Consider the following 25,290-nt stretch of genomic DNA (forward strand, 5'->3'; position numbering starts at 1 on the left):
GTGATTATGTCTGCATAGAGAATTTTATGCTACACCATACATATCAGCATAAGCATCCTGCTCTACTAAACAGTATGTCTGTGATTGTGGAGAATTTCTCTATATGCTCTTGATTTCCAAAGCTTGTAACATTCACCAGTGAATGCAAGGCATGGAACAGCCTGTTCTCTCTGTGCCATTACATCTCACTTCAATCCCTGGCTCTTTTCTTTCTTCATAGGCACAAGAACCTGATGCCCTTCAAGTCCTGCAAGATGCAGACTATTTCTCTTGTGGCACTGGCCCAGCTCATCTTGCCAGCTGTATTGTGACAAGGGGAGAGTGGAAGTCCCAAACCTTCAAGTCTGCCCTGTTAGTCATTGCTGTCTTCTTAAGAAAAGATGCAGGAACTTCATGGATTCTTCTTCCTACCTGGTAATTTCCTAGGGAAAAATCCCTGGATATACCTACCCAGTACCATCATCCCATCCAGGTGTCCCTAGCAAGAACCATCCCATTTGGTTTCCACTGCACTTGCACTTAGTTTCTTCCTGGAAACTTTCCTGGATGAATTTCAGGTAACAACAAAAATGCATTTCAACAACTGGTGTCTGTTGTAGTTTATTTTTTATTTTCTCTCTCTTTGACTGCTCAAGTTAAATGTTGGAGGATTTTTTCCTTCTTTCTTTTTTTTTTCTTTTTTTTTCTCTTTTCCCATTTTCTTTTTTTCTCTTTTTTCTTTTCAAGTCGAGGTGGTGGAAGGCAGGTTTACAGAACCTTCTGGCTGTGAACAAAAACACTTTGAAGCCAATGGCTCCCACAGCAACTCTACCTGAGCTGTGCTCAATCTTGGCTTGCCGTGTTTGCCTTGAAAAGTGAAAGCTTTAAAAAGTGTTTGTAACAAACTCCACCTCCGGCCAAAGCCACTGAAAGGCTGGCCAGCTTCCATAACCTGTAGGCCATCCTACGCTTATTATTTTTCATGAACGTTTCTCCTGGCACAAGTTCATACAACTGAGTTTGATTTATGGCTTGGCTTTGTTATTTCTCCTTTGTTTGGACTATTAAAGCAACAGATTCTGTGTAAATCCAACATAGCCAAAAAAAAAAAAACAATAAAAATTGCCTCTTAAATAGGAAACCCACTGATATAGTTCCAGGCAATGCTAGGTACTGTTATCCACACACATAATATTAAGGGGCAGCATAAGCTCAAGTTTCCTGCATGTGTTTTAGCAGAGAGAAATCAGTTCTGCATAAGAGCAAAGATCCTTGTGCTAGGGAGAAAGCAGGAAGGGAGCTACTGCAAAAAAAAAAAAAAAAAAAGATGAGAAAAAAAGAGAATTGGCCTGCCCAGGCTGAAAGGCAGGTAGTCAGCTCGTCCAGCAGAGGCAAAGAGCTTCTGCAAGTCGAGCATGTATGTCCCACGGGGTGAAGAGCAGTGCAGGAGCTCCTTGTTTGCTTCCACTGCACCTACATCAAGGAAAAAGCCTTGTAACCTGTAGGCAGAGTCACCCCGCCAAATTACAAGAAGAAATAAGTTCAAGGCAGCAAGTCATATCCAAAGGCCAAAACCACCTGTGGGACAGTGGCTCTTGTTTATTAGATGCTCACATTGCACAGAATCTGGCAATTCCCTCCCAGAGAGCCATGTTCGTTATTCAAGAGGGTATAAGAAAGATGAGCCCTCTCCATGCAGATGGCCTCGTCCTGCCTTTCTTACCTTTGCAGGCACAGAGCTGCCTCTCCCCATCAGCTCCTATAATTTTCCATCCTTCTTTGGCTTTTGCTGTTCTACTCCCTCCATGTGGGTAGCAGGTCTGTGAAACCATAGTCTCAAATCGGAAACAAGCCTTCAGCAGAAGTCTCCATAGAGTTATGTAGAGCAGAGTAATGACCCTTGCTTTGTGCATAAAAAACACTTCAGTTAATATATTCTGTAATGACATCTATTTTTCTTTTTTTTTTTTTTTTTTTTGTATGTTTATTCTGCCTGGGGATCTCCCCATGAACTGCAGCTTGTGCCCAAATCGCATGTGTCAAGAGCAACATGTGTAACGGACCTATTAGATTAAGCAAACAGAGTCTCACAGGGACATAACTGGAATAGGTGTGCTCACAGCAGCCATCGATTCCCAGAACCCTGTCCTTTATACATCATCTGGACAGTGCTTGTGATCGTCCCATTTATTGGATAAAAGTCTGGGCTCAGGAAAGCAAAGATTTCAAAACTGAGTTAGGATTTAATTCGGCAAGTGATAGCAGTAGATGCAGCAGCTGAAGCAACCATTATGCAGCATTTGAAGCAAAAAGTTTAAGCATGAGAATATGGAGAACTGCACCTGGTGATAATATCTCTGCCTACAGAGATTTGTGAGAGTGTTAGGAATCGATTGTGTCTGGTTTTGTGCACTTCAGAGAAAAAGCTGAAGGAAAAAGTGACGTCAGGGGGACCTGCCTTACTGAAAGAATCTTAAATGCATTGATTTAATTTACTCATTCCAAAAGACGGTAAATGGATCATTTCATAGTGGGCTGTAATTATTTGCATGGGAAAGGATTTCTGAAAGTATTCAGACCTTCATTTTTTATAAACAAAAACAGACAAGATCTACTCACTGGAAATTGAATTTATTTGAATTTTCACATATAACTTTATCAATGAGAACAGCTAACATTAGAGGCACATCAGTTTATCCACCAGTTAAAGTATTTAGAAGACCCTTCTTTGATGCCTGCCACTCAGGCAACAAATAAAGCCTGATAAGGAGATTACAGGGTGATGTTCTTGAGAGTGTTGTGTTGCAGGGCAGACCACATTGCTGTAACAGGCTGTTCTGCCTTAAAAAAGCCTTCAGTTATATCTACCATGCACAGCGCAGAACAGGTTAGAGAGACCTCAGCTCAATCTGAAGGATGTAATGTGAACAGCAATGGTGATACAGTTGTGCTGGCACAGAGCTCCACCTAAACTCATTTCTCATCACAGTAAATGATCGGAACAGTATCCAGCTCTCCAGCTTCTTGTGCTCATAACAACAGCTTCATATTGGACTGCACACTGAGAGTATGGCTAGACCAGAAGATTCAACTTTTCTATTATATCTCAGATCAGAAGCATATTTGGGAGCAATTTCTTCTCCACTTCATCCAGAATGAAACTCTCACTGAATCTGATTATTCTCTTTCTATCTATATTGCTGTGATGTATTTCCCTTTATTTAATTAATCTTTTTGCTCATTTACCTCAGTATAAAGAAGAGATAAGCTGGATGGACTAGTTAATCTCATACACTTAAACATTAGGAACTACACAGCTAAAACTATCCTTTAAAACGAATCACAATGGAAAGAAAGTGATGTCCAACATTCTTCTATTGTGTCCTGTAGTCCGATGCTGCCTTTCACCTGCAGCTTCTTATTGAATAGATGATGTGTTTTAGATTTCAGCTCTAAGTCACCTGTCCTCACAGCTTGGTCCTAGTGGCATCATCCAAGGAGACTGTGCTGGGCATGGCCGAAAGGAAATTCCTGAAGCATGAAGTGAGGCCCGGAGTGAGGAATGGCAGAAATGAGAGAGTGAGCAAGTGTCTGGTTGATAACAAGTTAACCATGAGGCAGCAATATGCCCTTGTGGCCAAGAAGGTCCATGGGATCCTGGCCTGCATCAGGAGGAGCGTTGCCATCAGGTCGAGGGAGGGGATCCTCCCCCTCTACTCAGCCCTGGTGAGGCCGCACCTGGAGCATTGGGTGCAGTTCTGGGCTCCACAGTACAAGAAGGACATTGAGCTTCTAGAGAGGGTCCAGCGGAGAGCCACGAAAATGATTAAGGGACTGGAGCATTTGTCATATGAGGAAAGACTAAGCGAGCTGGGCCTGTTTAGTCTGGAGAAGAGAAGGCTGAGAGGAGACTTGATTAACATGTTCAAGTACCTGAGGGGTGATTGTAGGGAAGATGGGGCCAGGCTCATCCTGGTGGTGGCTGATGACAGCACAAGGGGTAATGGGTGTAAGTTGAAAGGCGGGAAGTTCCACCTCCATATGAGGAAGAACTTCTTTCCTGTGAGGGTGACAGAGCCCTGGAACAGGCTGCCCAGAGAGGTTGTGGAGTCTCCTTCTCTGGAGATCTTCCAAACCCACCTGGATTCCACCCTGTGCCACGTGCCCTAGGTGTCCCTGCTGGAGCAGGGAGGTTGGACTAGATGATCTCTAGAGGTCCCTTCCAACCTTAACCATCCTGTGATTCTGTAAAGGGGAATCTGCAGCAGGAATATACACTGGAAGAACCTCTTAAAGTGAAAAAGCAGAACTTTGCGGGGAAGAAAAGAAAGAAACATTTCTGGAGACTGCAGGGTGGATGGTGGATCTATGGAAGGTTCCTGGCTAAGATCAAGTCTGGAAAAGGGTCCCATGTTGTCCTGGAGAATACTTGATATTTGAGGGAGTTTCACCACTTTAAAATGTGAAAAATATGATACATGTAAACCACCTGTGGGTGGTTATAAAATGCTGCTGTAATGAAAAGAGAACAACAAATTTACCTTAAGAAATTTGCTAGTGGGTGATCACATCACAAATTACTCATGTTCCTGTGCAATTAGTCCCTGATCTGCACATTTGCATCTATAAGGAGGCAGATTGAATGGAGAGAAAAAGTTGTGTATTTTTTCCCTGATAGAGATTTCCCCACCCCTACCCCGATATTTACTGTGGAGGATAATCTTTTAGGTTAATCATGCATATTTTACTGTGGTTTCCTGACATGCAGTGTCTAAATTTAATGATACCTCAGACATGACTCCTATTTAAATTATTGAGCTGACATAGATGTAATTTATTTTGAAGAGATAAACATCTCAGAGCATAGAATTTGTGCCAAACCAAGTCACATCTGGGTTACTGAAATCATACATTTTTTGTCACCTTTCATTATGTCTGTTTAGAATATATTCTGTTGTGTTGCAATTTTATTTTCTTGTCTGTCTTTCTCTGTTTACTTTGGCTTTGCACCAAGAAAGCCTTTTTTAAAATCTACTTAAATTTTGATGAATTTAAATAATGTATTACTCTCTTCTGTAACCGTTTGTTATCTAATGTTTATCTAGTCCTCATTTGCTTAAACATTTTACATAGTTCTTTTAAATTATTTCTCAACAAACATTTTAATATGTTCACCTTGATTAATCTGTATTCAGCAATGCTCATTTTAAACAATAAACTTTGTTATTCCTTTAACTAAAAATCAGCATGGCTACATTTGGCTTTTAATGCTCTTCCTTAATCCACCAGAAGACTGGCATGTACCAAAATCTGCAACTATAAGGAAAAGGAACTGCAACATTTAAGGTTGTCTTCAGCCAGCTCCATCCTCCTGAGTTGCCACGTGCGCCCTCCTGATCTGTGTGTGTGTCTGAGGCTAATTTCAGGAGCTGACTTCTAAATGGCAGATAAGGCCTCTGAATCTACCTCTGGGAAGGAAGCCAGGCAGAGAGCATCGGTCAGGGCAGAAAGAGAAAGGCTGAAATCCTCCCACGTTTAATTTTCTTAAAAAGTTTGTGTTGTGAATGTATCTTCATCACTCATCTGCCTTGTAAGTGATGGGTCTTTGCTCATAAAGGATAGATATATAACCTTCAAATTTGGACTTATCAGAGCTGTCTTAGGGCCTTGGCCCCTGCTGCATACAATCAGGACCCGTTGTCAGCTCTCCTTCTTCTCTCTCTTGAAGATTCAACTTCCACTTTTGTCCACTTTCAGAATTGCTATACCTATTCAAAAATAGCAAGTACTGATAGTACTTGTACACAGTAATATGGCCAGGCAGACGTGGAACTTGCAAAGCCCTGCATCCAAGTACAGCTGCATCCAGCCAGGTCAGCCAACACCCAGAAGAATTATGAAATATAAGAAATACAAATCAGGTTTCTCACACTTTATCCCAGCATGCCAGTCTTAATTGTTTCAAGATAACTATTCCATCAGGAGTTTTTCCTTCAAATTTACATTTCGGAGGGTCAAGTGTTTATATGGTTTTTATTCTCTCCTTGCCTTTGACCTGTTTGCTAAACTCTAGTGCTCCCTTTTCATCTAGGACTCAGAAAAAAAGTCCAGCTCAGGGTCACAAACTAATCACACATCAGATATGGAGCTTCCTTCATCCTCTTGGATTTTATTTTTGGAATGGGGTCAGCATGACAGGAACCCCATGACTAAACATCCAAAAGCAGTTACAGCTGTGGTGGGCATATTCTTAGAGAGTTCATTCAACCTAGAGTAAATCATTCTATTTGCTAACAGTTTAGGTTTCTAAACTAGAGATAAAGGAAAATTTTAAAACAAATAAAAAGAAAGAAAAATCATTCACATTTAATTTAAATTAATTAAATTTAAAATTAATTTAAATATAGTAAATTAAAAACTAGTGGGGGATGCCAAATTAAGATATTTTTGCAGAAATAAAATGCATTCACAAAATACTTCACTGTCACCAAAGTGCCAGTTTTTGGCCACCATTGTATTTGAAAAATGTTATTGAGAAATCACAGTGGAATCAAGGTGACTGCATTATTGATTTGTGCTCTCCTGTCCAGATCTCATGTATGAGCAGTTTGTCTTATACTAGCGTATATTTCTCTAAAACCCCAAAAAAGTAATATTAAGCTTTCATTTCTTTAACTACATTTCAGCTGAGAAGTTTATTTTGAAGAATAGCTGAATATGTGATCCTGAGCAGTCCTTGAAGACCAGAAGGCAAATGAAAAGAGCCCAAAATTTCTAGCATGCCTGGTTTGGTATTGTTACTGTTGCTTAATTGTTAATTTGAAATAAAATCATTCAGCTAGTCCTCCTGTCTTAGGATAGGTCTCCTTATATTTGAATGTCTGAACAAGTTGTACACTAAACCCTCCTGTTTCACCCCAGAACTGTTTTTCTAAGTTTTATTATTTATTATGTTCTTGCATAATAATGGCTTTGGGATCACTCTGAACTGACACCCTTGAGGGGAGTGTAGAAGACAGAAGGGTGGGATCTACCCATTTCATCACTCTAAACCAGTTCTGGTGGCAGAATTGATTCTAGATTATGTACAGAAGTCTTTAACAATTTTTGGATCTCCAAAGGAATGAAAAGTGACTTTGTGTGCTCAGGGAGACCAGAAGCGGGTGGACAAAAGCACTGCATAAGAAGCAAATAGAACTGCTAACTTGTAAATTGATTCCTTGATTACTCGTTGTTAACATCTGAGATGCGACTGAATTTGTGGAGGTGACGGATCCTGTGGAGTGACAGCAGGAAGCACTGAGGACACTGCAGGTATCACGTGCACTCGAGAAACGAGAGCTACATAAAATCTTGCTTTCTCCAGCTGTAGTGTTGGTAACCTGGACATTGCTCATGGCCAAAAATATAACAGTGGAGAGAACAAATCAGACCCTCCGAGCGGAGTTTTGCAACCCAAAGCTAATGAGGGCTACCAGACCAAGGGAACACTTGTATCTTTTTGCTGGACCTTCTAAACTCTTCCCCGCTTTAAACTGTCTTAAAGAGGCAGTTCTTTGAAGCCATTGCCTTAAGCTGTGCTTTTAATAAACTTGTGTATTTTTACCTGATCCATTGTGTTTTTAGAGTTCCTAAGGCAGCCCCAAGTGGTTGGCAGAACCACATCCCTCTGCTCACCTTAAAGATCTGATTCAGAGAAGTTTCTTTTGGTACTCTAGAAATAGAGACAGATACAGAGCAACTTCATAGCAAAAAAAGAATAAAGAGTAATCCAGTCTCCTTTCGACCGCTCCTGGGTACCAACACTTCAGCTACCCTAAGATTTAAATTCACAAATTGAAAATCTGATCTGCAGGACATTGGAGAGAAGTAGCAAGGGGAGACTGATAGACCCAAATATTTCATAGAGAACAAGCAGTTTTTGAAGTAGATCCCCAGAAGTAAAACAAAATGTACTTTTGCTTCAGGGTTTTTCTTGATACATTTTTTTTTTTTCCTTTTCATTGTGGTCCCTTGTTTCCCCACCCAGACAAAATGCAACTATGACAACATGGAAATCCCCTGGGTGATGCTGTTCTGATAATAAGATTGTTCGATGTTCAACCAAAATATTATGTCTAAAATGTCTATTTTTTTTAAGTTTGCTTCAGCTGAAACAGGAAAAAAGAAAAAAAAAAAACGATCAAGTCATAGCCCACTCAATTATAAACAAGACAAATTTAAAGTGAGACGGTGTCATTTCTGGCAACTGATCACTCAGCTCAGCAGAGCCATCCTTTATTGATGGCTTTCCAGAATGATATTATATGAAATATTACCAATCCAGATGCTTAGATTCTCAAGTAGACTTTCTTAATGTTTATTTAAGTTGATGAGGAGGGTCAGCCTTAGTGACATTAAGTCATCACATCGCTATTTGATTCAAATTTGGCCTTGGTGAGCTTGAGGTGACCCACAGGACACTTGGGAGGGAGAAGTCCCTCCTGAAGGCCCGCCGGTGGGCCAGCCCCTCTGAAACAGGACATTTTTTGGAGGGAGAGCGACCTGGTGGGTGCTGCGCCCCAAGTAATTCTGTCAGTGAAGGCAAGAAGATTGAAGCGGGGCTGTGCTGATGCTGTTGTCTCCAGTGGGGAGATGAGAAGAAATTGACAGGATCTCGCCCCAGGCTCCCTAGCCTAATGCTCGCTTTCCTCAGGCTGCCACAGCTTGACACGTCTCTCCTGCCCCTGTTGGTGCGATTTCCCCTGGAGGCATCCTCCTCCCCAAGGGAGGCATCTACTCCTTGGGCTCATCTTGAAGAGAGTTACACATATCTAAGGGTTAAATGTCATCTTTTAAATGTCTATTTCAGGGTGGGATGAATCAGACTTTAAAAGAAACAGCTGCTCTCCGCCGGCGGTAAGGGAGGAGTGAAGCACGAGAGGCTCTGACGTAGGTACCTGCACCGTTAGTACTGACTTTTGGTCGGATGAATCCAACCCCATTTCTCAGTGTCTGTGTAGGCTTAACAGGTCTTCAGAAATCTCTCTCCCTCTACAGGGACCCTCAAAGTCTGATCACAAGGAGGGATGTCACACAGATGTATGAGAGCTACCTGTACCCTGGCAGACCCCCTGAGCTGCTGCACAAAGGGAACCTCCTCTTGTCATGAAGGCCCAGTGGGACATGAAGACAGGATCCCAGAAACACCCTATGCCTGGGCAGCTGGGCTGTCTGCTCCCCCTCCTCAGGACAGAAGTGACACCAGAGGAGGCCCAGCCTGACAAGGACACTTTCCTAGATGTGAGGGCCGACCATTCATCATCTTGGTGCTTGGTTTACATTCTTTCCTTGCAGAATTAAAAAGATGATGTGACTTGTGAAATAATGTTGTCATTTTTCTGTTTGCTCAGGCACCATTAACATGTTACCCTCTGCTTCCTTTACGCCCCCAACACAAAGCTTTTTTGGTGCATGGTGTGCTATGCCAGGGCTTGCTCCCACTCTTGCACTCACTTGCAGCCAGCCACATCAGTCAGCAGCGAATCGAGCCCTGCATAACCTGCTGCTGTGCACTGGTATAGTGAGCTGCAGAAAGTGCATGGAGGAAATATTTAGCACCTCCTCACTATCCTCCTTTTTTTGCCTCTCTTTTTTTGTCCAAAACTCAAAAAACTGTGAGGTGTGTCACTTTGTTCTGAGGAGTAGAGTTTTGCAGGATTAATCTTCCAGACTGCAACTTGTCAGGGTCGTCGTTGCCTCGCTTGGGACTTGCACAATGCCAGCGCTGAAAGTGTAAGCATGGGAATTCACGACTCATAATTTTTCCCTTTTGGACCTGTGTATCTCCACTGAGAGGAAAGAGGATGTGAGGAACTAAACAATTGAAACTAAGGTGGAATTGAGTGCTCTGTTTTTGGAAATAAGCTGCATAACATAAGGACTGAATCATGATCCCCTGGAAATTCATAGCAAATATCCCACTGGGAAAAGTAGGGGCATAAGCCAAGAAATTTGTCTCTGACTCACTGGACTTGACCAGATTTTGCCCAGTGAGTCCAATGGGCTTAGTGAATCAGGCCCTTAGTTTTGAAGTGGGAAGCAAGTTTCAAAGTAAAAGCTCTGCTAATATCTTCATGCTGGCTTCCTGCTCTCTGCCACTAGTCATCCTTGTCGGCATGTTTACATTTCCCCCTGCTTGCGGTCTCTTTATCAGGCAATGGGTTGTTCTGTCGTCTAGTATAAAGTAACTGAGCGAGAGTTTTGTGCGCGCACGTACTGCACACATGCAGTTGGCTCAGGATGACACGGACCGCTACCACGTTGAGCATTTTCTTCTTGTTTCTTCATATGACTTCTGGGGAAAGTTGTTGCACCTCAGCAGATGGTGATGGTGAGTAATTTCATGTTCATCTCTCCATTCATACATGGTCTTGAAAACCTGGGTTAAAGCTGAGAGATATAACTGCTGGGTAAAATGTGTTAGTGTTTTACTGTTTGGGTTCTTTCTGTTAGTGCCAGTGCCTCAGATAAATGTGGAGCTGGAGGATTATCTACAGATGTCCAGGTTTGCTTTCCTTGTAACGTCCAAATTTTAATCAAATCACAGATAGCTGGAAGCAGAGGGCATGAAAGATCAGGCTAGTCTAGCCTTTCTCAATGAATTTACCTTTATGTGATGAATTACTCTTGTTGGTAGGGAACAATTAATTCTTTTATAGGCTAAAATTACCCTGAGCTGCTGTCAGAAAAGGGTGAGATTCTGACTTTTCTTTCACTTGGCAGTTTCTTCCAGTGAAAATGTTTTAATGTAGTTAAACTTTGGTCCAAGCTGTTCCATTTCAAAAATCTTTTTTTTTTTCTTCAAAAGGTTATCTAAATTATATACGAGGATAATGCCCATCTCTGTGATAGCGTGGCTGAGGCAGCAGTTCCACGAGCAGCTGCTCAACAGTCCATCACTAATGACCATCCATCACTTGTCCACCAAAAATTATAAATTAATTCAGCAATTTAAATTCAGGCCTACTTCAAATTTCATTTGGACAGATGAAAATTCTTCAGCAGCAGAACTGTCCAGATTAAAAGGCAAACTATAAAAAGAATAACAAAACCGATCTTTCAACCTTCTCTTTTCTCAAAAGGGACATGGAAAAATGGATTTTCTGATTCAACTTCAAATATTTTAAACTTTTACTTGCTGACAGTATTCCTTCATATAAGTAGCACTGACAAAGTCTGTTGTACTGTGCATGAAGGACATGGACACTCACTCAGTTACCAGGAGTTAATTTTGGGTTTCCAGAATTTCACTGTTTGGAAGCAACAAAGGTTTTCTTTTTTTTTTTTGATGAAAAAAATGACTGTGCGCTTATGCTACCTTGCAGATCTAATCATGAGGATCTCTTTTTTTTCCCCTTGCATGTCAGGTATCATATATATGTATATGTATGTGCACATATACAGGTAGAGCTATACAAATACTTAGATAGCATGTGCAGAAAACAGAGAACAGCTTAGGTCTGACTCTAATAAACTCTTTTTTTTTTTTTTTTCCTGTTTGCCTTTCGTTTACACACTTTGTTAGAAACGTTTGTTTAGGACATTGCAAGCAGTTACTGTGGTGAGTTGTCAGCATTAATGATTTACAGTTGAAGTCACTGAAGCCTTTTCACCAGCTTCCAGTAAATCAGGACTAATTCTTTGTTTAGAAATAAACAGATCTGGAAAACCCCTATTGAGCAATTAGCAGCTTTAATGCTTTCTTTACGAGCTCTGTGGCTTCGGTCAGCAAGTTAAACAGCTCCGGGTAAATCACTAGGAATGGGTGTTTGAGCCTTCCATGTCTGACTTCATCCTTGCCCTGCTGAAGTCCCAGTGAAGTGCTGCCAGCCAGCGGGCATCATCTTGTCAGCTTCTTACGAGCAGGTGAGGGAAGAAGTTCACTAATGCTCTTGCCCTCACCTTGTTTTGAAAGGTGCAGGTTGTCTCCTAGCTCTGTCTCCTCTCTTCCAGCCACCCACAGACTGGTGGAGGGGGATGGAGATCCCCCAAAACCAGAAGAGAGCTACAAAGCCACATGAAGAAGGACCAGCATCTTGCCAGGTGTCAGCGGACAGGACTGAGGTGGTCCTCCTCCACAGACCTGTATGGTCTGTCCAACCCGCATCAAAACCGCTCTGGTTATACCGATTTTCCCTGAATGAGATTAATCCTGTCAATACTCTGTCCATTGCTATAGGGCAGTTCACAAGGCTCTGTCTGGGAAAACTTTATCTACATGAGTAATTCAGTCACTGATCCTGCAAGCATTTACTGGTGTCCTTTGTTTTACGCACTCTGGTTCATCCCAGCAGCTTCAGAGCATCAAGTTTAAGCATGTGCATGGACATATGCACATGAGCTCTGCTCTTGGTAGAGAGTCACAGATTCAGACCATTCAGCTAGGTGTTGTCCAAACCCAAGAGTCGACCACTTTGGTGAAGGATGTGCTATGCTGGTAGACATGGGACTGTTTTTTCTCCTCCCACATGTTGAGCCCTGCCTTGGTTTCACCAGACCCAGGCTCAGAGATCTCAGAGACATGCTCTGGTCTGATCAAGGAAAAAAAAAAGTCACAAAATTATGTAAACTTTAAATTGTATAAAGGGCTCTTACCAGTGCAAGCTCCAGTGGAGTCATCAGAACCATTTACGTGATGAACATATTTGTGTGTGTTGTTTTTGAGGCTTAGGGTAGCGTAACTGGGGCTATGTACGTGTACATGTCTGCTAAAAGCAAAAATTCTGTTAGTGTGTGGAGGAACAGTACCAGAAGAAGGTTTTCCAATTTCATACGTAACATTGGTCATGAAGTTTATTTATGATATATTCTCTGATTACAATGTGATTTCCATGAATAAGGAACCACATAATCACAATATGGAAGTTTAGTATCTGAGAGTCCTGCCCAAGAGTGAGTTGTGCTAGTTAAACATTAAGCAGATATTTGAATTGCAAGACCAATATTTTTTCTTTCTTTTGATTTTGCAATTAGACTCACAGAAAATTATCTGAAATTTCTGTCACTTTTCAGCACAGCAGTATCAAACGGCTGAAAGAATTTTTACTGATGTGGTACTTATTAGTATGATGCTTATCACTTTTGTGTGTTTATACAATATAGAGGGTTTTTTTTAATACAATATTTTTTTTTCCACAGAAAGCATCAAGCAATCTGTATCTCTTATATAGATTAAGTCATCTTAATTCAGAAATTTTAATGCTGTCTTTTGGTAACAGTAAATATAAATAAATCAAGCTCTCAAAATTTGTATCTGAGTTTTAGCAATGCTTCAAAAGTGACATATCTGTGTGTAAGTTTGGGTGTATCTACCTATCTGGCTATTTAAAATAATTCCTATGCAGATTAATTTCAGCTCGCTTGTCTATTTCTCATTTTTGAATATATGTATATGCATGCACATACTTTTACCCACAGATCAATAATTACATGTAATATACATTTTGTATGTATTACAAGATGGCTCAGGGCTGTGGTGATCAAGATCTCCTGCTGTGTGAACCTGCTGCTGTGCTCATTCTAGAGCAGCATTTAACTTCTGTTTTTCTCTTTTAAATGCTAATTGTCCAGCAGATTAGTGCAGTACATTCTTTTTTTGTGTGCCTATGCTGGACAGAGTATCCCCACAAACTGGCAACGATGGTAAAAGATGACACATTTCCTCATCCTTCGGGGAGAGCGGGGTTCACCTTGGAAAACTGTTTCGTAGCTTCTTAGCATCAGTCTCTCTTGGTAGCCACAAAAGGGCCCTTGGGCTCGGCTGTCAGGGCAGCTCAGAGCCCCTCAAAGCAGCAGACTCCAAGTTCTGGAGTGATGCAGCCAGATGCTGCCCTCGCTCCTGCTCGTCACCGCTGCCCTCCTCCCCGGCCCCGCCAGCACCACATTTGCATTTTTCGCTGCTGTTCTGAACTACTTCACGTACCCAATGCCAGATGTAGTTCAGCTTTGACCTCAACAGGAACACAGGCTGATGGGCACACTGGTGGGTGCTATTCTTTATTTGTATTTTAAAGTAATCAAAAAACTAAACCTTGATTTCCTTTTGTTGTTAAATCACGACCATTTGGAAATCTCAGTTGTTTTCCCATTCAGGGCAAAGTCCTGTACACTGGCAGCATCTACCAGGGATCACAGGACATACACCAGCTACTGCAGCATAGATGCATCACTGGTATGACTGTCAATCACAGTATCCAAATAGCCAGCTACACTCAGTAGTTTGAATTTATCTGGGCAACATCAGCAACAATCACCTTGTTCTCTGGGAGGGACTTTCCATGGGATCTGTTTCCACAGACATTTCCCCACATGGGTATTTACATGGGTCACTCTCCTAATGGGATTTTTCTCTGTGGCATCACCTGGGATAGCCACACCTGAGAGAAACATGAGGAAGATGATCAAAGGTAAGGGTGGATCAGGAATGATCCTTGAGATTCTTAGGCAGTGGATTATATATCATCACAGAGATCCTTAGCCACAGGTAAAGGAGCAGAGGTGTTTCTCCCGCCAAAAGGATGATCTTGAGGGCTCCTCACAGAGACCCTTTCATTGATCATTCATTATGAAGTCCCGGTGAATTGGAAGCTTCTGCCAGAGAGAGCTCTTCTCTAAAGCATCAGTTTTTGTTTTGCTGACTTCATATATGCCAAGTGCAGGACCAGTCATATGCTCTTAGTCAAATTGCAATTGTTTTATGAGTCATCAAAGCAAATTTGCAGGAAGCCATGCGTTCTGGCAGAAAATTTGAGCTTTCCCTCCTCAGCCCAAATTTTGTGACATTTCAGAGAACACTGCAATACAATCAGAATGTGCTGTGGGACTCAAATGCTTCGTGACAGCAAAATACTCCTGTTTTTCTAAAAGTACATAATCTTTTTCCAGTCTTCTGAGGAATGTGCAGCCTGGCCGTGGTCTCACAGCACCATGTGGGCAGGGGCAGGAAGATGCTGCACTGATACTCTCAGTTGTCTTCAGGGCGGCTGGTCCTCCCGGAGGCATCGCAAGGGGACCTGCTCTTCTTGCCTCCTGCAGGGTAGATCTACTGCTTCAGAGTTACAAGATGTTTGAGGCACTGCAGGCTCTCCTGTCTGAAACTCCCATAGCAGAAAAACTCCTGCAGAGACCAGCCCTTACCCTTGAGGAGACATTAGCCTTGCGCATCAGCCCCAAACATGGCTGGCAGGAATTGTGCTGAGCGTATCTTGCAGGGTGCATTTCCATTCTCTTCTTTTTCAAAAATTTTTTGTTCCTTGACATAAATGTTCTGCTTTTCACTGGACCTCCTGAGCAAGTCTTGTTTCTCTTTGCATGACAGGGGCTAGTTGTGGTCTGTGGTTTCTAGTAGGAAAACCTGTCTGAGAAAGTTCTGAGGGAACTCTCAAATGGACTAGATCCTACTTTTTTCTTAGACTAAAGTTCCTCTGTAACTTTTAAACTTAGCACATCCCTGTCCTTGGCTAGAATGGCACCATCAGCTACAAGGCATTAAATTGCACAGAGAACAGTTAATTTTCTCCACTTTGCACTGTACCCTGGGACCTTTCACATAGACAGTTTCCAAGATGACTTCAGCACCCTTCTTTGACCATGACTAATAGAACAAGGCAGATGCATGTGTCTTGTCTCATCGAGCCATCTGCTACACAGTGTTATTTAATAGTTCACAAAAAAATGATCCTTTGGAGTGAACCTTCATGCTTTCTCAGCAGGGGTGTTCAGTCACATACACTGAGAAAAAACTTGAAAGGTGTAAGGGGCTTTTCCTTTCATTTTGAGCAAGTTTTCTTCTCCTCTTATAAAACTGATAGATTGATTCTCTTCCTTCTAGCCAACAACTTAAAGAAACAACCCATTTTACAGTAGATCTGTAAAACAAATGAAGTAAGTTTTAAGACTGTCTGGAAACAGACTTGAGAATATTATAATCATCAGCATCTGAAAGCAGCTTCGGGCTAACTATGAGCATTTGCAATCGATTAAGGAGAATGCAATTCTTTTATGAATCTTTATTAAGCTTGCCTTAAAACTTCAAATAATCTGAAATGTTATGGTTCCAAGCACATCTCTGCAAATGTCATCTGAGATTTATTTCTGGAAAATGCTTATGCAGGAACCGCTCCACAATGTCATTTCCATTACCATACCCACCTCTATATCCTACCTATTATGTGTAGTACTACATTATTATCCTTTTTTGGAGATATTCTAGACCTGCCTGGATGCGATCCAGTGAAACGTGCTCTACGTGACCCTGCTTGAGTAGGCGGGTTGAACTAGATGATCTCTAGAGGTACATTCTAACTTCAACCATTCTGTGATTCTGTAGTAAGTTTCCTTCATCAGTTTTCTGTAATTTCTCCTTAGGGACCTTTGGAGATGATGAACCAGACAGTTTGGACATCAACTGCTTCAGTCAGCTGGAATTTAAGGATTCCTACAGCAGCTTGACTTGCAATTTCACGGAGCTGCCTCCTCCCGACACTAACTATAGCCTGGCTGTGTGGTAAGTGGTGTCACTGTCTGTCCTTTGGTAAAGCTTCTGGGAAGCCTCAATGCTAAGAACTCGCGAATAACCTCAGCATATTCTGTGAAAGTGGATTGGAAAAAACAGACAAAGCTTCTAATTCACTTGGAATTCAAAGAATCCCAAGAATTCAAAGAATTCCAAGTTTCTGTTACCAAGTTTGAGTATTATATTCAGCAAAAGATAAGAATTTACTGAAGCAGATCTAATCCCCCAAATAAAAAAAAATTAGCCAAAAAGATCTGTAATGTGCATTATAACATCTGTAATATTCCTGCTCTTTATTCTTCTACTGTGAACCATATGCTCTACTGGTGTAGCTGAGCATGTGCAAAGAACATTTTCCTTTTAAATTACATATCAGTCAAAGAAAACAACGTAGGAACGTTGTAGAAGCAGATCTTTTCTCCACAAAATTCTTTCGTGTGAAAGTATGAAGTTTTCCACTGAGGAATGCTGTCATTATATGTCCAAGATAAAAATTAAGCAATTGTCTTCTCACATACCAAGATATAGAAATAAATCCCAGAATGAATACACAAACACCCAATCAGCTACCAAACACATCAATCATCTCCACTTTTTCTTGAGGCCATGAAATTCTTTTCTACCTTATTTTTGTCACTGGTGCACCTAGCTGAAGAAGCTCTTTTTTTATGTATACTTTTGCTTTTCCCTTTGCCTGTTTTTCCTGAAACTGAAAGTATTGTGGCAGCCAGCAAAAGTGATTTTTTTTAATCTCGCTATTCTAATCATTATTTATTTCCAACGAGTTAGAATTTTTCTGTTTTCTATTTTCAAGGGCTTAATTCTGGGCTTTGACTGAAATTTTGTGACAGTCCTCTATCAGGGAGTCACACAGATGTAGGAGTACAGACATATTTCCACTCATAAAAAACAACTGTGCCATTAATTTCCTCATGGCCTGACTGAGTGTTGATCCTGTATTTGCTTCCACTGCAGTCAGTAAGAAATTTCTCATTACATTCAGCAAGCATCCAAACATACTGCTCTGTATTTACAAATGTCAGCAGAAAGATCATATTTAAAATACAACTCTTCTGAACACATATATATCCAAATAAATAATGGTATTTTTTTTTCCTTGGAGAGCTCCAGGACTCCTACTGTGATTTACATCACTTGATCATTATGCTTACAGACAGTGACTAAAAACAATATGAATCTTTTAATATTTTTGTGTGGTAAAATTTCTTATTTATTATTCATAGGGAATCTCACTTCAGTCAATGTGAAATTTGTCCCTAACTGTTTTATAGTAAGACTGAGAGGAAACTAACATTGTGTCGCTTTGGTCAACAGTACCAAGGAAGACAGCAGTTATATATGTTCCAATATGGAGAAACATGAAGATGAGTATTTCTCACAGTTTACTGATATACTCTCAAAAAGATATGTTTGCATGGACTCTGAGATGAAGAGAAAGATCTGCAAGAGCCTGATATTAACTGAAATTGGTAAGACATCTAACATTTTGCTCATTACTGAGATATATAAACTACTAGGAACGAAGCAGTCCAGCACAAATCTTAAAGGTCAATCCAGAGGAGGTAGAGGCAATATTAAATAGCGTCCTAGGAGAGAGTCAGAGGTAGGTTGTGCTGGATTTTAGCTTATAGTGGAGTGTAATGTTCCTCTTGCTTCAAAATATAGTGTGGTCTGTTGAAAAAGTGCAGCTGAATTCTGGCTTGTTATTACACACTATTTGCCCAGACCTAGACCTAGGTCAAATTATATGGGTGAGTGAAATAGCTATTTTGGTGATTTGCTGAAATGTCAAGCAGGGACATTTTGTTCATCTCTTACTAGGACTTCTGCAGTTCCAGGACTGACAACATAGTGTGAGCTCAGCAGACACTCTCCAGTTTCACACAGGGCTTAGGAGGATGCAAGATTTCACTTCTTCATGACTTGTTTCGTGGTGGAATCAACAGTGCGAAGCCAATGCTCGTGATTCCCACAGCACAGAAAGGATACTGAGGAACATATAGACGCTGACATCCTTTTCTTAAGGAGCATTTCTGTCCTAGCATAGTTCAGTATTCATCTTAGGCTTCATCTCAGTTTGTGGGCCAGCCTGGATCAGATTTCTGTGCCATGAAACGCCTCATTACAGAGTCCCTCTCCAGGTACTTAGAGGTTTGCATCATAACACTACTGAAATGCCAACACTGCCTTCCTAGCAGCATCCACATCACAGTTAGTTACAGCTCAGTGTTGAAGGCTCAACCATGGCAACTGACAGGTTGCTTGTTAAATATAATTTAGTAAACAGAACTGAAGAGCCCTGCTTAGAGGGACTGAACCTCAGGTCTTCAAGCAGAGACAGTGCAAGGACATGGGATGCTTTGCCATTATTTTCAAAGGACTCAGTATCACAGCCCAGGGCAGTGCTGTCCCTGCTGTTTCTCTGCTACAGCAAGTTGGACTCCAGGCCCCACTTAGGATGGGATTAAAATGAAGAAGTGGATCTTGTCAGTAGGCTCACGCAGGCGAGGCCAGGTCAGCCCCACACTGTTCCTTACATCAAGCTAGGTCACCCACAAGAGGGTCGAGATTGGAACGGGCTTTTCCAAACCTGTTTATTTTGGAGTAGCATTAATCTGACCTTATCATATCCTGTTTTGTTGTCATTTGCAGTTAAGCCAGAAATACCTTTTGATATAAACATCACATACCAAAAGGAGGCAAATGAATATCTTATTCATTATAGTACACCACACTCGTGGAAGAAATACTTAAAGGACAAATTAATACACCAAATAGACTATCGTCAGAAAGAAGGGATTTGGAAGGTAAGTGGCAATGTTTTCATTAATTTCTGAAATTAACATTACCAGAAATGCCAGTATCAGGTTAAAAAAAAAAAAAGTCAAATCTTCACTTTTAGAGTTCTCCAGCTGAAAACCGGGAAAGATGCAAGGGATGGTATTCAATATTTTATTAATTGAGACAGTTCCAGACTGACAGCAACTGTGGCAACTAGATACTTTTCTGGACTTCATTTGTGCTTGTGCCTTGCAGTGAAAATAGAAAAAGTAATAAAGAAACAGAACCATCTTGAATATTATTAGTAGTGAGGTTTTCTGTGATGGCTTTGCTCTTATTTTCTGTGCCTACCAGTTAGTAGGTGGTGTGATGTCCAGTGTTACAGCCTGTGACCTGGCCTTTCTTTCCACAGCAATAGGTTTTCCTGACTCTTTCTCTTCACAGCCTCCCTAGCCTGGGGATTGTGCAGCAACAGCTCTCCTGCGAGCACCCCTGCAGCTCTCCCTGCACCATATTGCAGGCTGCAACTTTGTAGGAACCGGTTGCACTTTCAGAAGTTGTCTTTTTATGCACCATAGTCTTTACTTTTTCCTTCTCCCTTCTGAGTCTTCCAAGTTAGTGTATATTGCCCGTTACCTCAGCAGAATTAGCATAGTACCCTTCTTGCCCAGGCAGGCCTTACTGCCATTTCACACGCTTTCTGCTACTGTCCTGACTGTCCTTTCTGATGCTGTCCTGGCTATGGAGCCAGGCTGCCGCTGTGAGGGTAATGAGGGAAGCCTTTGCAACACACAGAGCAAAGAGCAGAGGGCTGCAAGGATGCATCTAGCCTCATATTTATGCATAGCTGAAAGCTTGGAATTAAAAAAAAAATGTTTCCCTGTGTGATGTCTCTCTTTTTTTCATCTTTTATAAACAAATTAATGGATTTTTTGTGTTTCCGTGTTCAGACAATAAAGTCTCAATACCTGCAGATAAAATTACTAGGGAAAAATCTTGAAAAAGATGCATCGTATGAGGTGAGAGTCCGTTCAGAGCCCAATGGAGATTATTTTAGGGGCACATGGAGTGAGTGGAGCCCTTCCAAGAGCTTCAGAACAAGCAGGGAACACTCACTGGAAAAAGGTAAGGGGAAAAAAATATTTTCTTTTGCTTGTGAGAAAAAGCTCAGCCTGAGCATGTGGAGGTGGGGCCCTCAGGCTGCCATCAGGTGTGCCCTGACACCCGAGTGCGGCTGTGCCCTGTGGCAACAGAACCCCCGGGATCCTAGTGTTTGGCATTAATTTCTAATTTATTGCCTGCAGCTACATTACAGTTACACTGGCTAAGTAAGACATTTAGATGCAATAGAAGATGCTCTTTCTTTCTTTCTTTTTTTTTTAGACACCGATATGCTCATGATTATACTCTGCATACTGGGATTAATTTTGTCGATTGTCATGATTGTCCTAGTCCTAACTTTTTGGGAAAACAGGTAATCTAAGTCTCTTCATATTCAAAAGAGTTGGAAGCCAATTGTATTCTGACAGTCATACTACTTTCCCTGTTATACTTATGAACTTTCTCTTTCCATCTCTATTTCAAGCCAAAGGTGGGCAAAGAGTAAAGAAGTGGCAATAGAGAGCGCTGGTAGATAGAAGACAAACTCTTATCCTCTACCACTTCAAGAGTGGACCTCAGTCTTGGGCTTGAAACATTGGGATTTTCAGAGAGCTGAAGCTAGCACAAAACACAGCATCAGAGTCTCACTGAAGGCATAGTTGGTTTGTGAATATAGGCTTTACTGGAATCTCAAGAGGTTTGAAAACTGTTTAGTGGAGAGATTGTCTATTTTGCTTTCGTATGCTGAGTCAACAGGATGTCTACACTTTAACCCTTTCAAAAGCAACATGGCAGCAGTCTCTGGGGAGAGGCCACAAGCCCAAAGGTCACATTTGGTGCTAGTATAGATATAATTTGAAATTTCTGTACCATGCTTTTCAGTGTTCGTGAGCACCTTCAATTCTCCTAACTTCACTAAAAGCTCTGCATATATAAAATCTCTAGAAAATCACTTTTTAGACAGTGAGGCCCCTTAAAACCTGAGGGCCCCTTTTTAAACATGAGAAGGTTTTTACGTGTGTGTATGCACAGACATATAAATATATGCTCATATACATCTGTATCTATATTATCCATATCAATGCAACACTAAGTGTCAATTGGGCAATATTTTCTAGCTATAGCATCACTGAAGATCTTGAGTTGCACAGCAAGACAACTAATTAAGGCAATAAGATGACACTTATGGGATAAGGTCACAGCATAGAAGTCTAAAGCACAGATAGTTGGCCGGGGAGTGGAACAATGTGCAATTCTTTGTTTAATAGAGACTATTCCATGTGCAAATTTGCACTTTAACCACATCAGCTTGTTCCACTTGCAGAAGTTGTTTTTACCACAAAAAACCCAGCTAAAATAGCCATATTCAAATGAGACCTTTGCCAGCACAATTTGCTGCTTTTCCAGCAGTGGGTAAGAGTCTTCCTTTAACCATGACAGTCTGTGCATTCTGAAGAGCAATGACAATTGGGTGACCTTTTGGCTCTTCTTCTCCTATATTTGTTTTATTCTGAGTCTTCAATTCATTCTGAGTCATGCAAACCACCTCTAAGACTGCAAGGATTAGTACAAATAATGCAGAATGAACCTCATAGATCACAACATGTCTCCCTCTGCTACTGTTGAGCACCTTTTTTTCTAACATTACTGTTTCAGGATCAAGCCTGCTGTGTGGCCAAACCTTCCTGATCACAAAAAAACTTTGGAGCAACTGTGCAAGAAGCCAAAAAATGTATGTACATCTATTGTTCTTATTGCATGACTATAAGCCATGGAGAACATAACTAATATCCATGACGGGATGCCCATTTGCTAGGGACTAGGCCGTCTGCCAAGAATAACTTAAAAATTTTATTCAAGAGAGGTAGGATTTGCTGAGGCAGATGCTGTTGGAGGATAAGACAGTTCAAGCGCCTGCCTGATCTGATTTGCACACACACACACATACACAAAAATAAAAGTAGAGCGCTGGAGAACTGGATATATGATGGAACGTGATAGGTTTTGTTCAGTCTAGAAAAGAAAAAACTCAGAGGGAATCTAATCACACCCTTCCAATATCCAAAAGGTAACTATAGATACAGTGTATAGAAAAGATGGAGATATCCTCTTCGCAGGGATACATGGCGATAGGACAAGAGGCAAAGGTCACAAGCAGCTTCAGGAAAATTTGAATTTCAGTTATAAGAAAAAAAAATTCACTTTGAGAAAAATTAAACATTGTGTAAATTGCCTGGAAAAATTAGAAACTCCTTCTGTGGAAATACTCAAGATTTAACCTGAAAGAGCTCTGGATAATCTAACCTAAGACTCTGCTTCTGGCAGAAGGTTGGACCAGATGGACCAGAATGAACCAGAGGTTCTTTTCAACAGAGACTTTCCTGTGACTTTGTGATCAGGAGTCTGGATAGAAGACCCTGCAAATGTGCATGCTGATGCTCAGGTGATGCTCAGCCTTATAAACCAACAGAACTGCTCATGTTCCATAAAACAAATAAAATGTTTTTTTTTTGTTCTTGTTTTTTTTTCTCAGACAAAGGCCTATTGTACAGACCATGAGGTTTGTACAATTGTACAAGCCAACCAGTTGGCTTACAACTGGGCCTTATGTGTTTTTTCACTTGGAAACTCATCAGTGCTGTTCTGCCAAATGAACAACTGCCTTTGCTTAGCGCATTACTAACAAATCATTAATTTTCAAAACTCTAAAAAGGTTCCTTAATCTCTTGTGTTCTCCAGTGCAAGCGTCCCTAATATATTTCAGGAAGTCTTGATAGACATTTCCTTCCCACATTGCTAAATTAGGAACAGAAAACTGAAAGGAACTATGTGGGTTGACACATTCATTCTTATGAAATGGCAGGTGTGTGGTAGATATCTGGCTCAGAAGAATCTGTAAAGCAGCACTAACCTGCTGCACCGACCACAAAGCCTTCTCCGGTGCCACTGTCTAGAAGACACCGCTAGACAGATTCAAATTAATATGGGAAAGGAATCTGAGACAGGTCACAGCTAATTCTCTGGTAACCTGTTGGGACATCTTCTCAAGGGTATTTTTAGATTTAAAGAAATAAATATTATTCTAAGATCACAGCACATTGCACAGGATCACATCCAGGCAAGTTTTGAGTATCTCTGAAGAAGGAAACTTACAGTCTCCCTGGCACCTGGTTCCAGTGCTCAGTCTCCCTTACCATAAAATTTTTCTCTTATGTCCAGACGGAGCTTCCTGTGTTCCAGTTTGTGCCCATTGTCCTTGTGCTATCACTAGGCACCACTTTAAAAACTCTGGCTCTATTCTCCTGACAAATATCCCTTCAAATATTTGTATACATTGGTAAGATCCCCCTTCAGTTTCCTTGGTCTGAAAAGTCCCAGCTCTCTCAACCTTTCCTCACAGAAGAGATGCTCCAGTCCCTTCAACACCTTAGTAGTCTCCACTGGGCTCTCTCCAGTAGCTCTATAACCCTCTTGTCTTGGGGATCCCAGTGCTGGACCCTCTCCAGATGTGCCCTCACCAGGGCTGAATAAGGGGGCAGGACCATCTCTCTTGACCTGCTGGTAATGCTCTTAAAAATACATCCCAGGAGACCATAGGCCTTCTTGGCCACAAGGACATGTTGTTGGCTCATGCTAAACTTGTCCACCTAGACTACCAGGTCCTTGTCCACAGAGCTGCTCTCCATCAGGTCATTATCAAAGTATCTTTTCTGTTAAGTCAGCACTCTCAGCACTTACTGTTAACTGACTACAATGTTCCCTTTGCCATGCAGAATTTTGATATAAGCTTTAACCCAGAGAGTTTTGGCTATGTTCATATCCATAAAGTGGATGGCATTCAAGCAAGAGCTGAAATGGAAAGCTTTCTGCAGATGGAAGCTGCTCTGCGGGCAAATATTCCAGAAAAGGATAGGAGTGGATCAAACCTGAAGATGAGCCCTACTAGGATAAACAAAAGCCACTTAAACTTGCCTGTGACTTACGGAGGAATCTGGCCAGATGAAGCTTTGAATGGGTCTTTTGGTAAAAGCCAATTTCTGACCACTGAAGAGTTTAGCAGCTCCAGCACATATGAAGTCTGCAGCAGCAATGTGGCCCTGTGCAACGGTGGTCCCAGCCTCCACTGCTCTCCTCCCTTGTACCCTTCAGGCCAAACCCAACCAGAACCGGTATCACCTATGCAGCCAAACAGTGAAATCAGATCGGCAAGTAATGAAGATGAATATGTCACAATGTCCAGCTTTTACAAAACTCAGTAAGCCTCAAGAAAACACCAGAATGTTGTTTTTCTGTAGCACAAGCAGGATACTTCCTCTCTCGCCCTCCAGTCTCCTGCGTCAGTGAGTAGCACCCCTCTGCGGTGCACCTTTAACAACGTGCAAAGCTACACTTAGGAGCAAAAGGATGCATCTACATTTCAGCAACTGGCAGCCTAGCCTTCTTTCTCAGTATGCCAGTAGCAATCTCCACTGTGACAGAAATGAATTTAATTCACCCTGACTTTAATTTCCAGATCTGATTAACCAAGGACAACAACATTGCACTTGTAGCTGGAAATCTCAGTGTATCTCTTAAACATTGGTGAAATCTTCTGTTGACCTCTTGGTTGCAGAGCTAAGCCCTTATTAATGCCTAAGCAAGAAGCACAGCAACAAACCAAAACAAACTGAATCCAATCTCTTTTAAGCTGGAGTACGTCAAGAGTAACTCTGCTGCAGTTGCAGGAACACCAGCGGATTGTAAAATCCCAGTAAATGAGAGTTTTTGTCAAGCATTAGTTATCTTGGGTATTCAGGAGCTTGATCACTGTGACAGAAGGTTGCTGAGAAATGTCACTCATTGCATGAGTAATG

General features: G+C 41.4%; 1 protein-coding gene and 1 long non-coding RNA gene across 2 annotated transcripts in view; one reads left to right on the forward strand and one right to left on the reverse strand.

The window, feature by feature from the left end:
* LOC148593136 (uncharacterized) overlaps nt 1–25,290 on the reverse strand; it is a 396,995-nt gene that overhangs the window by 279,710 nt on the left and 91,995 nt on the right. The window lies entirely within an intron of this gene.
* On the forward strand, nt 10,222–24,828 carry IL7R (interleukin 7 receptor). Its single transcript, XM_010217728.2, has 8 exons — nt 10,222–10,351; nt 16,387–16,525; nt 17,870–18,024; nt 19,208–19,362; nt 20,287–20,461; nt 20,720–20,810; nt 22,094–22,169; nt 24,211–24,828. The coding sequence occupies exons 1-8, from the start codon at nt 10,261–10,263 to the stop codon at nt 24,694–24,696; spliced, it is 1,368 nt and encodes a 455-aa protein (XP_010216030.2). The 5' UTR covers nt 10,222–10,260; the 3' UTR covers nt 24,697–24,828.

This window comes from Tinamus guttatus, unplaced genomic scaffold, assembly GCF_059628265.1.
Source record: "Tinamus guttatus ecotype Peru unplaced genomic scaffold, ASM5962826v1 Tinamus_guttatus_pri_ptg000455l, whole genome shotgun sequence".
NCBI lineage: Eukaryota > Metazoa > Chordata > Aves > Tinamiformes > Tinamidae > Tinamus > Tinamus guttatus.